At 32.7% G+C, this 13,214-nt stretch overlaps 1 protein-coding gene across 1 annotated transcript in view; it reads right to left on the reverse strand.

The window, feature by feature from the left end:
- Positions 1 to 13,214, reverse strand: part of LOC123629040 (membrane-bound transcription factor site-2 protease-like) — a 59,300-nt gene that overhangs the window by 11,201 nt on the left and 34,885 nt on the right. The window contains exons 3-4 of the mRNA XM_045538972.1: positions 5,724 to 5,842; positions 4,508 to 4,688 (exon numbers count right to left, since the gene is read on the reverse strand). Coding sequence (XP_045394928.1) covers positions 4,508 to 4,688; positions 5,724 to 5,842 — 300 coding nt within the window. The remainder of the gene's footprint in view (positions 1 to 4,507; positions 4,689 to 5,723; positions 5,843 to 13,214) is intronic.

The raw sequence follows: 13,214 nt of genomic DNA on the forward strand, positions 1-13,214 counted from the left end.
TTCTAGTAATCAAATAAAGCAGTTTTTTATTGACTCGATTGTTAATCTACAATATATAATTATAATCTATAAATTATAATTTGTAATTAAGAATTATATGGATGCTACAGATAATTTTTACATTAAAACATTTCTATCAGTCAGGAAATGCCAATCCAATTCCATTTTCTATTAATCATGAGAGGCCAGTCCAACTGAACACTATAATGGGAGGTCCAGGAACATTCCAGGAATATTCATTAAACTGTGAGAGATAGTCAGACAACCCCAGTATAGAAGACAGTTAGGAAATGTTAAGTCTAGAAGTTTCATAATTTCACTACAGAAAGAACCTCTACAATCTTAATGTACTATGTACATTCAGAAAGTGTACTGAATTCTATTCTAAATTTGATATGAATATCTCTTGATTGTTGGCCTCAAATTTGGGCATATCATTCACAACTAATTCATAAGGAAAGACAAAAAAAGCTGCCTAAATGAATATAAACTGCTGCTAATCCATGGCTGCCTTAGCTTGGGCTTCCATAACAAAATACCACAGACTGGGTAGCTTAAACAACAGAAATGTATTTTCTTGCAGTTATGGAGGATAGAAGCCCAAGATCATGTTGCCAGTGTGGTCCACATCTGGTGAGGGCTCTTTTCCAGGCTTGCTATTGGCTGTCTTGTTTTTGTGTCCTCAAAAATCAGAGAGAGAGAGAGAGAGAGAGAGGGAAAAAAGTTCTAGTCTCTCTTCCTCTTCTTATAAAGACATTAATCCTTTTGGGTTGGGTTCCACTATTACGACCTCATTTAACATTACCTACCTATCTCCAAATACAGTCATATTGGGGGTCAAGTCTTCAACATATAAATTTGGGTGGGTCACAATTCAGTTCAGAACTTTCTGCTCTTAGCCACACAAAATTCATGCCCCTCTCATGTGGAAAATAATCATTCCAGCATCAACTCCAAAGTCCAAAGTCCAAAGTTTCATCTAAATACCATCTAAACTAAATATGAGAGAGAATTGAGGTATGATTCATACTAAGGCAAAATTCTTCTCCAGCTATAACTTAGGAGACCAATTTATGTCCAAAAAACAATAGCAAAACATATAGAATAGTTATTCCCATTTCAAAATGGAGGGATCAGAAGAAAACAAAAGGGCTAATGGGTCTGACAGAAGCCCAAACCTTAGTAACACAATTTCCATGAGATATTAAGGCTTGAGAATCATCCTCTTTGGCTTGGTTTGACCCCTAGCCCTGGAAGGGCAGCAGTGTTAAACCCATAGTCCAATGTAGCCTTTGTAGCTTTGTCGTTGTGGGGTTCCATCCCCAAGGCTCTGAGTGCCCCAACACCATGGCTCTGTAGGACATTTCTGCCCTCACACCTTTAGATGAAGCATATATTGTCTGCCAAAACCAAGGTGATCCAAATCTCTGACTTGCCTTCCAGGTTGTATTTCCCTCTTCTTGAAGAACAACCCATGTTTACAGCTGAATAGTTCTGTCAAGTGAAAGAAGGCAATTTTATCCCATCTCTGTTCTCTTCAGTTCAAACTGGCTGGGTTTCAGTTCATGCTTTCTCATTGTTTTGCAATATATATAGGCAAAATTCTCCAGATCTTTCAGATTTGATGCCTTTTTGCTTAACAATTCTATCTTTGAGTAATCTCTCTCTCCTCAAATTTAAGGATAAGCAGCCAGAAAGAAACAAGAAAATCCCTCAACACATGGCTTAGAAATCTCATCAGCTTAATGTCCATTTTCACCATTAACAAGTCCTATCTTACAACACAAAATAAACATTGTTCAGCCAACTTTTCTGTACTTTAAAATAAAGATGGCCTTTTTACAGTGTCCAATAACATATTCCTTATTTCTGATATTTTACCAGAATGAGTCTAGCCCTGTCATTAAAATTACTCCATAATTTTACTAACATTCTGTTCATGGCAATCTAAGCTTCTTCCAGCATTCACCTCAAAACTCCTCCAGCTTCCACCCTTTACCCAGTTCCAAAGCCACTTTCATATTTTTAAGTACTTGTTACAATAGAACCCCACTTTTGATAACAAAATTTGTCTTAGCTCAGGCTGCCATAACAAAATACCACAGACTGTGTGGTTTAAACAACATAAATTTATTTTGCCACAACCTTGGACATGATCAGGGTGTGAACTGAGTCAGTTTCTGGTGATGGCTGTCTGCCTGGCTTGCTGCTGGCCTTCCTCTTGCTGTGTTCTCATGTGTGTGTATGTGTGAGAAAAAGAGGTTTAGCCTCTTTTCCTTTTCTTATAAGAATACCTTACTAGATTCAGTTCCATCTTTACGACCTCATTCAACCTTTCTTATTTCCTTATAAGGTTCCTATTTTCAAATACGTTCACATTAGTTAGGGCTTCAATTTATGAATTTTGAGGGGCAAAAATCCAATTCATAGCTTCAGTGGCCAGCCCTGTCATTAAAATTACTCTAATATATACGTTAAGTGATTTTGTAGTCACTAAGGTTCCCGTTAGAGGTACATCTATTGATTAATGAGTTAGGTTAGTCTTTGTAATTCAACATAGTTTGTAAGAAGTATAGAAAAGTTATAAAAACTTAAAAGTATAAAATAATGGATTATTTTTCTTAATGAAGACCATATTGCAAATTATATACTGACTTCTGCCATTTAAGGTTTTAGAAAACATTAACAATCTCTCAAAGAAAAATCAATTTCACTAACATTTCCACATTAAATAATCAGGTATGCCAACTAAACAATCTCAATGTCAATAAAAATAAGCTACAAGCAGACACTGTGTACCTCGTTAAATGGTGTAATATTTGCAGTCAATTTTAAAATAGGTTTATGAGTCTAGCAAAGTCTACAAATCACTTCATAGGGAATTTGGAGGACAGATACAAACCAGATAAATCCAGATCATGGGAACTTCTACAAAACAATGACTGTTTCTTCAATAGATAGATGGCATTCCAGTACATGGGACTGAAAACTGTGGTACATTAAAGGAGATTTAAAAGACACAGCAATCAAATGAAACAAACCAACTCTAAAGACAGTTAGGAAAACTGAACACAACTTGAGAGCCAGGAAGTATTTGTAATCTTTTTAGGTGTGATAAAAATACTGTGGTTACCTTTTTAAAAAGTCTTATCTATTAAAGATCCATACTGACTTTAATGGTAATGACAGGACGCCTGTTTTAAAACACGCTGAAAAAGATTAGGTGATGATTAGATAAAAAGATTGGTAAGATGTTCATAACTGTTGAAGCTCAAAGAAAAATTTATGGAGGTTAATTATGCTATTCTCTTAACTTTTAATATATGTTTAAAAGTTTTTGCAAAACAGTTTAAAAATGATTTGTATTTGGAATAAAATGTTTTTCAATTCATTCTTAGAGCTTTTCCTTTGCCATATATAATACTTTACTAAAATTTATTCTGGCTCTGTAAATCACACTTCTTAACAACAGTAGCTACAGACAAGCATCCCGGGCATTTCCAGACATTAAGACACAGTCTGTGAGCATAACTTGCATTTTTAATATCATCAATAAAATGAGATCCTATTAATACAATTTTGCAGAAGCAGCTGGAGGGCTGATATTCGGAGCTGAAGGCACATCAACACATCAGCATAATTTGAAGGACTACCACCTCATGTCATGATGATTTCCTCTTTATGCCTGCCTCATAAAGTGACTCTATTCCAGTTGCCTTTGGACATGCCACCATTCATACAGCTAATACTTGCATCAGACTGCAATTCTGGACTTCTCTTTAGTGTGTGTGGTGCCACCTTTTCTGTTTCTCTCTCTTTGTTCTCTCTGTCTTTTTTTTTCAACCAGTATCTCACTCTGTCACCCTGGATAGAGTGCAGTGGTATCATCATAGCTCCCTGCAACCTCAAACTCCTGGGCTCAAGTGATCTCCTGCCTCAGCCTCCTGAGTAGCTGGGACTACAGGTAAACCATCATATCTGGCTAATTTTTCTATTTTTAACAGAGACAGAGTCTTGCTCTTTTTCAGCCTGGTCTTGAACTTCTAAACTAAAGCAATCCTCCCACCTCAGTCTTCCAGAGCAGTAGGATTATAGGCATGAGCCACTGTTCCTGGCCCCCATGAAAATTCTTGATGAACATTAAAGTAATATAGGATGTTCATGTTCGGTTATATCAGTTATTTAGTAATTAACTGTCAGTATTTCATCTATTCTGAAATAATCTTAAGGAAATTTCATTATATATATTTATATAAACATAGATTGAGATAGTATCATACATAGATCGTGTATTTAGCTATTGAAATTTAGTTATTGGTCATAGTAAGCTTGAATGCATAAAGAATTTGATTCTGGTGTCCTGAAACTTGTCTAGCAAAGAAAACATACATATTAGTATCCATTTAAAAATCAGAATAAAATAAATCTATAGACATATTCAAAGGATCAGTCTATGGCAAATATTGGTGCTTATAACATTAAATTATATTGAAAAAAATATACACACCTCTAACAGGGATGCTTAATTGCTGTAAAGTTGATGTACTTATACAGTATCCAATCTGAGGCTTAGAGGCTATATTATCTAGACATTCATTCCAATCTTGCACATTAGTGACAGGACAATCCTGTAGATAGGTGATAAGGTCTCCCACAAAAAGGCCTCTGGGTCCAATGGCAGGTGAGTCCTTAGGGAAGAGGGCAAAGCCAAATCAGACTATGTGTGTAGACAAGCTATGAATAATCTGAGAAAACAATAAAATTTTTTAAAAATAAGATTAAATAAGTAGAATACTTTGAATAATGGAAAAAATACTAATTGAAACGGCTTTGGTCAAAGACATAGAATATTAGAAAAGTCTAAGATTTTCAATGTTTGGCAACTGCAAAAAAAATCCATTTGCTGATATGGAACATTAAAATGATAACAAAATCTTTCCCAGACTGCTAATTAACTTTTGTGTTGGTGTGAAATTAGTCATTATTTTCCTGTGTAGACTTTACTTTCCTACTTTCTGAATGGATAAATCTATAAAATAATTTCTTACATAAACATTATCCCAAATATCAACACTATTGTCAGTACAATGAATCTTGTAAACCAATTGCTCATAGGTAATTTTCCTATTCTCAATGTGTCAGTAAAAGTCTTGATGCCATCATAGTAGTTTACTGTTTAAGAAAGTGAAATACAGAGTTGAAGACATTAACTTAAGCAAGCCTAGGTTTTATATTTGTTATCTGTTAGTAGTAAATACATTTGACTTAAAAACAGAGACACAGACATAAGGTTAAATGATACATTTTATCAAAAAACTATAGGTAGTAAATCTTGATACTACCTTTGAATTCAGAACAAAAACAATTTCCATAATATTTTTGAAAGTTAATTTGTGTATGTGTGGGATACAAGAGGCATATGGGAAACTCTTAATTCTGTCCTCTCTATTTTTCTGTGAACCTAAAACTGGTCTAAAATAATGGTCCATCTTAAAAAGCTAATGTGCTTTACATCATTGTGTCTCAGCTTTAAAATTCTTCAGAAGAAATTATAGTTACAAAAATAGTATAGTAGTTACTTTAGAAATTATAGAAATAGTAATTTCTCAAGAAAAAGAGCATTCTGCATATTAGGAAAACCTGAATAAAATTCCTGACATGCTATGCTGAATATTATCTCCACAAATTTTGTGAAAATATGTCCCACATAATCCATTATTTACCTCAGCCACTTCAGTGATAAGCACCCCAACTCCAGCATAGTACAATGGCAAGAAAATTACTGGAAGGAGAACAAGAGCTAAAATGCCCAAGAGCGCAAGGGTGAAATTATGCCAGATACCTAAAAAGAGGAAACAAAGCAATAAGCTCAAGGAGGGGTAGGATGACATTGACACTTGGATTTCAGAGCTATTCAAACAAACGTTAATAGCAATTAAAAAATTTCCATTGAATTGTGTTGAGAAAACACAAATGGTACCTTGAAAAACAGAAAAAAGAGGTAGTTTTCATCTTCAATGATAAATTGAGAGTTGTATTTGTGAAACAAAAAAGAATGTCTTATGTCATAGCAGCATAAAACAAATGTGTTTCCTAGCCAAAAAAAAAAAAAGAGTAAAAACTAAAAGACTGAAATGAGGAATAGCTTATGCAGAAAAGATAAAAAAGTAAAAAAAAGAAAAGAATAAAAATCACCATCACTAATGCTAATAAATGCCACTGCCATAGAACACTATAATAAATATGGTATTATGAATATACTATAGTTATTGTTTTATACAATTCTGTAATTTTTAAGGAATATTTAGATAATTCACAGTTTCTTTAAAACCATCTATTGCAAAAAGTTATCCATTTCATTGAACAGTCTTCTCAGACTATATGAATGGAATAATCCACAGAATCCCTCACACTTGGAATAATTATATTGTTTCCAATTTTTGTTGCATTTTTACCATCAACTACTGTCTGATTTCCTGATGATAATTTCACTGAGTGAAAATGTGACAATAAAATAAGGCATATTTGGAAGTTTTTGGTACATGCTACCAAAATGCCCTCCAGAAAAATTGTAATAATTTATGACCCCTTACCAGTTGATTATCGAGCTGCCTTTTCCCCCAACTCTGCTGACACTGGGTGGTATTAAAACTACCACAACAATAACAAGACACCTACTGATCTGACAGGTCAAAAAAGTCATTAACTGATTTTCAATGACTAATCATTTTTTACATGCATATTTTTGCAGTGTATCATTTTTCATTTAAATTGTGATAAAATATACATAAGGCTCACCATTTGCCTCTTTATTTGTACAATTCAATAACATTAAGTACATTTACACTGTTCTACAATCATCACTGATTTCCATCTTCAGCACTTTTTCATCTTCCAAAACTGAAATTCCATACCCATTTAACAATAACTTCCCATATTCTCTTCTCTACTGCCTCAGGCAACCACTATTCTATTTTTGGTCTTTAATGAATGTGACTACTCTAGGTTTGGTGGCTGGCTTATTTCACTTAGCACAATGTCTTCTTCAAGGCTTATTTATGTAGTAGCATGTTAGAATTTTCTTGCTTCTTAAGGCTAAATTATATTTTCATTATATAGCAGAGGCAAGAATTTCTAGAACTTTTTTTTCATATTAAAAAATTAAAAAAATTAACAGTAAGTGTTTGGATTAAATTGGTGGCTTACTTTATTCTGGTTTATATTTCAAGTAGTGGTATTGCACACTAGTAGAAAGATTGGTCTATGGGTCATTTAGGGCTTAAGACTGATGTCACAGGTAAAGGGTAAAGAAATTCTATTGCTCTGATGAAGGCAGCAAGGCAGTCATACACTTAAAGTTAGCGGGGGTAAAGGGTTACCTCACTATGTCCCACTTATATTGTATGTAGTCTAGAAAGAAAATAAAATAAAAAGCTACCTCACTTCTCTGAATACGTAAAAGTAATTTTTAGGTAACTAGATTACTTCATACATAAAATAACTCATATGATTATTCCTCAAATCATTCACAGAAGTAAAATTTGATTGAATGTAAATATAAAAATGTAATTTAGTGAATATATACCAATATGAGGGAATATACACCTCATATAGCTTACTATAATCACATCATTTTTAAGTCATTATTGTTTTTTCTGTGCAAATAAATTCATACCAGGTTAATATAAATGAAAACAGGGCTTTAAGTATTTAAGAAAGATTTAAAAATTGAATTATAGAGCTAGAATGGTAAATTCATATTTTCACAATTTAAAGTGATTTTAATAGCAAAACTTAAGAGAATTGTCCTAGACAGTGGGGGGAGGGGGGCACCACAAAACAGATTTTTTTTGGTCTCCTCACTGAAAATATTTGATTAATTAAAAATTTATATACCTAATCTATGATTTGCTCAGGAAGTTTCTCATCTTTTCTCTTTTCCCCCATTAAGTGTCAGAAACATTGTACCAACTTTTTTTTCAAACCCATTACGTTTCATTGGTTTACAAAGCAGCTATGAAAAACATTGTGAAAATAGCAGAGTAAAAGACCTACAAAAGCCTGTCTGCTTATCTGGCTATTGTGAACAAAAAGCATTGGACTAAGCATGGGAGTACAGCTATGTCTTTGTGATACTGTTTTCAATTCTTTTGGACAATACCAGTATGGTAGGATACAGGATCATATGTAGTTTTTTGAGAAACTCCACACTGTTTCCTATAAAGGTTGTACTAATTTATAGTCCCCCAACACTGTGGTTCCTATTTCTTCTTATTGTCTCCAACACTTAGAATCATTTTCTTTTTTTTCATAGTAGCCATTCTAACTGGTTTGAGAAGACATAATTCACCACAGCCAAGATAAGAAATCAACCTAACTGCTCATCAATGGATGAATGAATAAATATATGTATTTTACATATATTTTATATATGTATGAAGTGAAATACTATTAATCTTTAATTAAGAAGAAAAGTCTGTCATGTGTAACAATATAGATGAACCTGGAGGACATTACCTTAAGTGAAATAAGATAGGCACAGGAAGACAAATACCGCATAATCTTACTTATATGTGGAATCTCCAAAAGTCAAATTTATGTCAAAAGCAGAGAATATCAAAAAGGTGATTAATGGAGTTTGGGGTGAAAGAAACTAGTGTATGTTGGTCAAAGAATAACAATTTTCAGTTATAGAATGAATCAGTTCTGAGTGTCTAATATATATTATGATTACCATAGTTAGTAATACTGTACAATGTATCTGAATTCTGCTAAGAGTTCTTAAGTGTTCACATCACCAATAAAAAATATAATTATGTGAGATAAATATGCTAATGACCTTTATGATGGTATAATTTCACAATGCTTATCTATAGTATAATATCAAATTGTATGCTTTAAATATATACAATTTTTGTCAGTTACACCTCATAGAACCTTTTAAAACAGCCTGGCTATCCAAAAAACAAGTATTGTTACAATCAGCATTACTGGACCCTGGATACTAATGAAGGGTTTACAGAAAATAGGCAAAATACTTAATCAAGAAAAAAAAGCTGATGCTCGGTATGAAAGCTTTGCTACATCATTTTCTTATTCAGACTTCTTGCTTCTGACTTTGGCAGCAGACTTGAAAACAACTGCTCACTATTCTATTCCTAATTCCAGAGGGACCAGAACAAACCTACACTCAAAGAATTTTGGTTGCTTGTTTTAACCTTGCTGCTGGTTCCCTGAAAGATGAACTCAAAAAGCATGGCTTACTATTGACTAACTTGAAATTCTTTGCTCCACAAGGTCATTTAAAAGCAGATGCATTAGTTACCTGATACAAGGAATAACAACTGAGGACAATTCCTGGCAGACTTTCACACTCTGTGCAAGCAGAAAATAAAGACAAAGGAAGAGATGTAAAATGCCTGGCTGAGTGCTGAAGGTGTTCCTGAGAAGCAGAACTTTTTAGTGTTTAAAAAAAAAAATTCTGTTGCATCAATAGCTAATTACCAAATTAATGAAACTGTGACTTCAGTGGTCACAAATGACAAAGATGACAAAACTTTAAAAACTTACTTTAGAAAATCTGCTACACAAAAAGACAACCACCACGACAGCAATAAGAAATCCTGGAAATAGGGAGCTCTGAATCAAAAGGTCTAGTTTTCACCAAAACTTCTACAAAATACAATCACTGAAATGAAAAATTCATTAGAAAGGCTGATGTGAGCTGCCAAAGAGTCACAAATTGGAATGTCAAGTGTGGAGTCAAAAGATAGACATAGGCAATGACAAAAAAAATGAGATTAATAGAAATAGAAAACTCTGAGGCACTTGTGAAACACTATTAAACATACCAACATAAGACTGATGGTAGTCTTAGAAAGAAAAGAGAAAAGAACAGAAAGAATATTTAAAGAAAACTTCCCAAACATGATAACATAAATATACATATCAAAAAAGTCCAACTAAAGATGAAAATCATATATTTGACAAGGGGCCAGAATGTATGAAACTAAATTTAAACAGAATTTAAGAAACTAAAATAGTAAAAAAAAAAAAACCAACCCAAATATTCTGATTTAAAAATGGGCAAAAGGACTTAATAAACATATTCAAAAGAAGACACATAATTGTCCAACAGGTTTAGGAAAAATGCTCAACATTGCTAATCATCAGGTAAGTGCAAATCAAAATCACATTAAGCTATCATTGCACTCCAGTTAAAATGGTTATTATCGAACAGACAAAAGACAAGTGACAACAAGAATGTGGAGAAAAAGGAACCCTTATGCATTGTGGTGGGAATATAAATTAGCAGAGCTATTATGAAAAACAGTATGGAAGTTCCTTAAAAAATTAAAAGTAAAACCACCATATGATCTATTAATAGCAATCACATGCCTCCTAGGTACATATTCAAAGGAAATAAAAACAGTATCTCAAAGAGATGTCTGTACTCCCATGTTTATGGCAGCAATATTCATAATAGAGAAGATATGAAACCCAACTACTTGTCTAGCAATAGAAAAGTCAATAACTAATACATATTCAAAATGGAATAATATTCAGCCATAAAAAGAACAAAATCTGCCATGGGTGACAACATGCTTGAAATGGGAGGTTATATCAAATGAAATAAGTCAAACACTGAAAGACAAATGCCACGTGTTCTCAGTTTTCCCTCATCTGCATAAGCTAAAAAAGTTGATCCCATCGATGTACAGAGCAGAATGGTAGTTATCATAGGCTCAGAAGGGAAGGAAAAAGGAGAGGACAGTCAATGGGTACAAAGTTACAATTAGAAAGGAAGAATGAGTTCTTGTGTCTTACTGCACACCAGGGTGACTACAGTGTTCAGTAATGCATATCCCAAAATATTAATAGCTACAAGAGAAAACTGTATGTTCCTAACACAAAGAAAAGATGAATGTTTAGGTGATGGGTATGTTAATTACCCTAATTTAATAATCACACAATGTATACATGTATGGAAACATAATATTTTACCCCATAAATGTATATATTTACTATTTGTAAATTAAAGAAAAGCGACATTTATTCATAAAAACAATGATAAAAAACAAGCAAGCAAATAGAAGACTTGAATAATAACTAACTAGAGGAATTTGGTATATATACATATATGTGTGTATGTAAAACATTCTCCAGAAAAACCATAAGTTAGATCAAAAAAAAAACCTCAAAAAATTTAAAACATTGAAACTATACAATGCATGTTCTCTAAAGATACTGGAATAATATCTAAAATTAATAACAGGTAGATACCTAGAAAAAAATCACAAATATGTAGAAATTAGACAAAACATTCATTAAACACTACACTCTTAACCAAGTGGTCAAAAAAGAAATTCTAATGGAAATTAAAACATACTTTGAGATGAAGACAAATAAAGCACAGTACATCAAAATTGCTCAGATGCAGCTTCGGATGTACTCACAGAAAAATTTATAGCAACAAGTGAATACATAAGAGATCTCAAACCAATTAACTTACCCTTGCACATTAAGGACTAGAAAGAGAAGAACAAACTAAAACTAAGGAAAATATTTAATAGAAAGAAGCAAATAATAAGGATTAGAGTGGGAATAAATGAAGCGGAGAATGAAAAAACATAAAAAGAATCAATGAAATAAAATAGGTTTTTTGGAAAGATCAACTAAATTATAAATATTTAGAATAAAAAAGAAAAAGACTCAAATTATCAAAATTAGGAATGCAAGTTGTGATGTTATTACAAATCTACTCCAAAAATTGTACGCCAACAATTTAATTGGCATAAAATATGCAAATATGTGAAACGGAAAAAGTCTTGAAACACACAAACTACCAAAAGTGACTTAAGAAATAGAAAATACGAACAGACCTATAATAAATAGATTGAATACTCTGTATGACCCAAAAAAGAAAGGCCAATACCAGAAAACTTTCTAGTGAATAAGAAAGATGAAAACCAATTCTAAAACACTGAAAAAATACCAGTGCAAACATGACCTAACACATTCTGTATGGTATTAACCTGATATGAAACACAAAGACATCATAACAGAAAACACAAATATCTCTTGTGAATATATATACACAAACTTCTCAAGAAAATCCAAGCAATCTAGATCTAATAGGATTGTACATGACCAAGTGGGAATTAATCCAGAAATATTCCAACATAAAAATACCTTCCCATGTAATATAACGCCTTACCAGAATGAAGAAAAAAGCCACATAATTATATCAATTGATGCAAAAAAAATCTGACAAAATTTAACACCACTTGAAAATCAAAACAATCAAGAAAGTAGGAATATAAAAGAACTGCCTAAATAAATGTTATAAAAAATTATGATGAAAAACCACAAAATAACATCATATACTGAATGGTGAAACAGTGGAAGTTTCTCCTAAGATCAGTGACAAGAGAATGATGTCTCCTATTGTTACTTCAATTCACCAGTGTCCTGGAAGTCCTCACCAGGGAAATTATCAAGGAAAACAAATGAGTATTCCCAAATGGAAAGAAATAAACTATCTCTATTTGGAGATGACATAGTCTTACATAGAGAAAATATAGTTTCATTTTTTTTCCTGCACAGGAACACCCAACTTTCCCAGACCGCAGTGTATCTTCTTGATGGTTTTGTTGAAAACAACTTGATTGTAAATGCATGGATTTATTTCTAGGTTCTCTCTTCTGTTCCACTGGTCTATCCATCTGTTTTACACCATTAGCATGCTGTTTTGGTTATGATGGCTCTGTAGTGTAGTTTGAAGACAGGTAACATGATGCCTCCAACTTTGTTCTTTTTGCTCAGAATTGCTTTGCTTTGGCTATTCTGGGTCTTCTGTAATTACATATAAATTTGAGGATTATTTTTCTATCCCTGTGGAAAATGCCACTAGTATTTTAAAAGAAATTGCATTGATTCTGTAGAGTACTTTGGGTAGGATGGGAATTTTAACATGTATTCTTCTAATCCATGAACATACAGTATTGTCCTACTTTTTAAGTGTCCTTTTTAATTTCTTCTGTCAATGTTTTATAGTTTTTATGGTAGAGATCTTTCACTTCTTTGGTTAAATTTCTTCCCAGGCAATTTAATTCATGGCTCTTGTAAATGGCATTATTTTCTTGGTTTCCTTTACAAATTGTTTGTTGTTGGCATATAGAAATACTGATTTTTCTATTTTGATTTTGTATCCT

This window comes from Lemur catta, chromosome Y (assembly GCF_020740605.2).
Source record: "Lemur catta isolate mLemCat1 chromosome Y, mLemCat1.pri, whole genome shotgun sequence".
In the NCBI taxonomy this organism is placed as follows: domain Eukaryota; kingdom Metazoa; phylum Chordata; class Mammalia; order Primates; family Lemuridae; genus Lemur; species Lemur catta.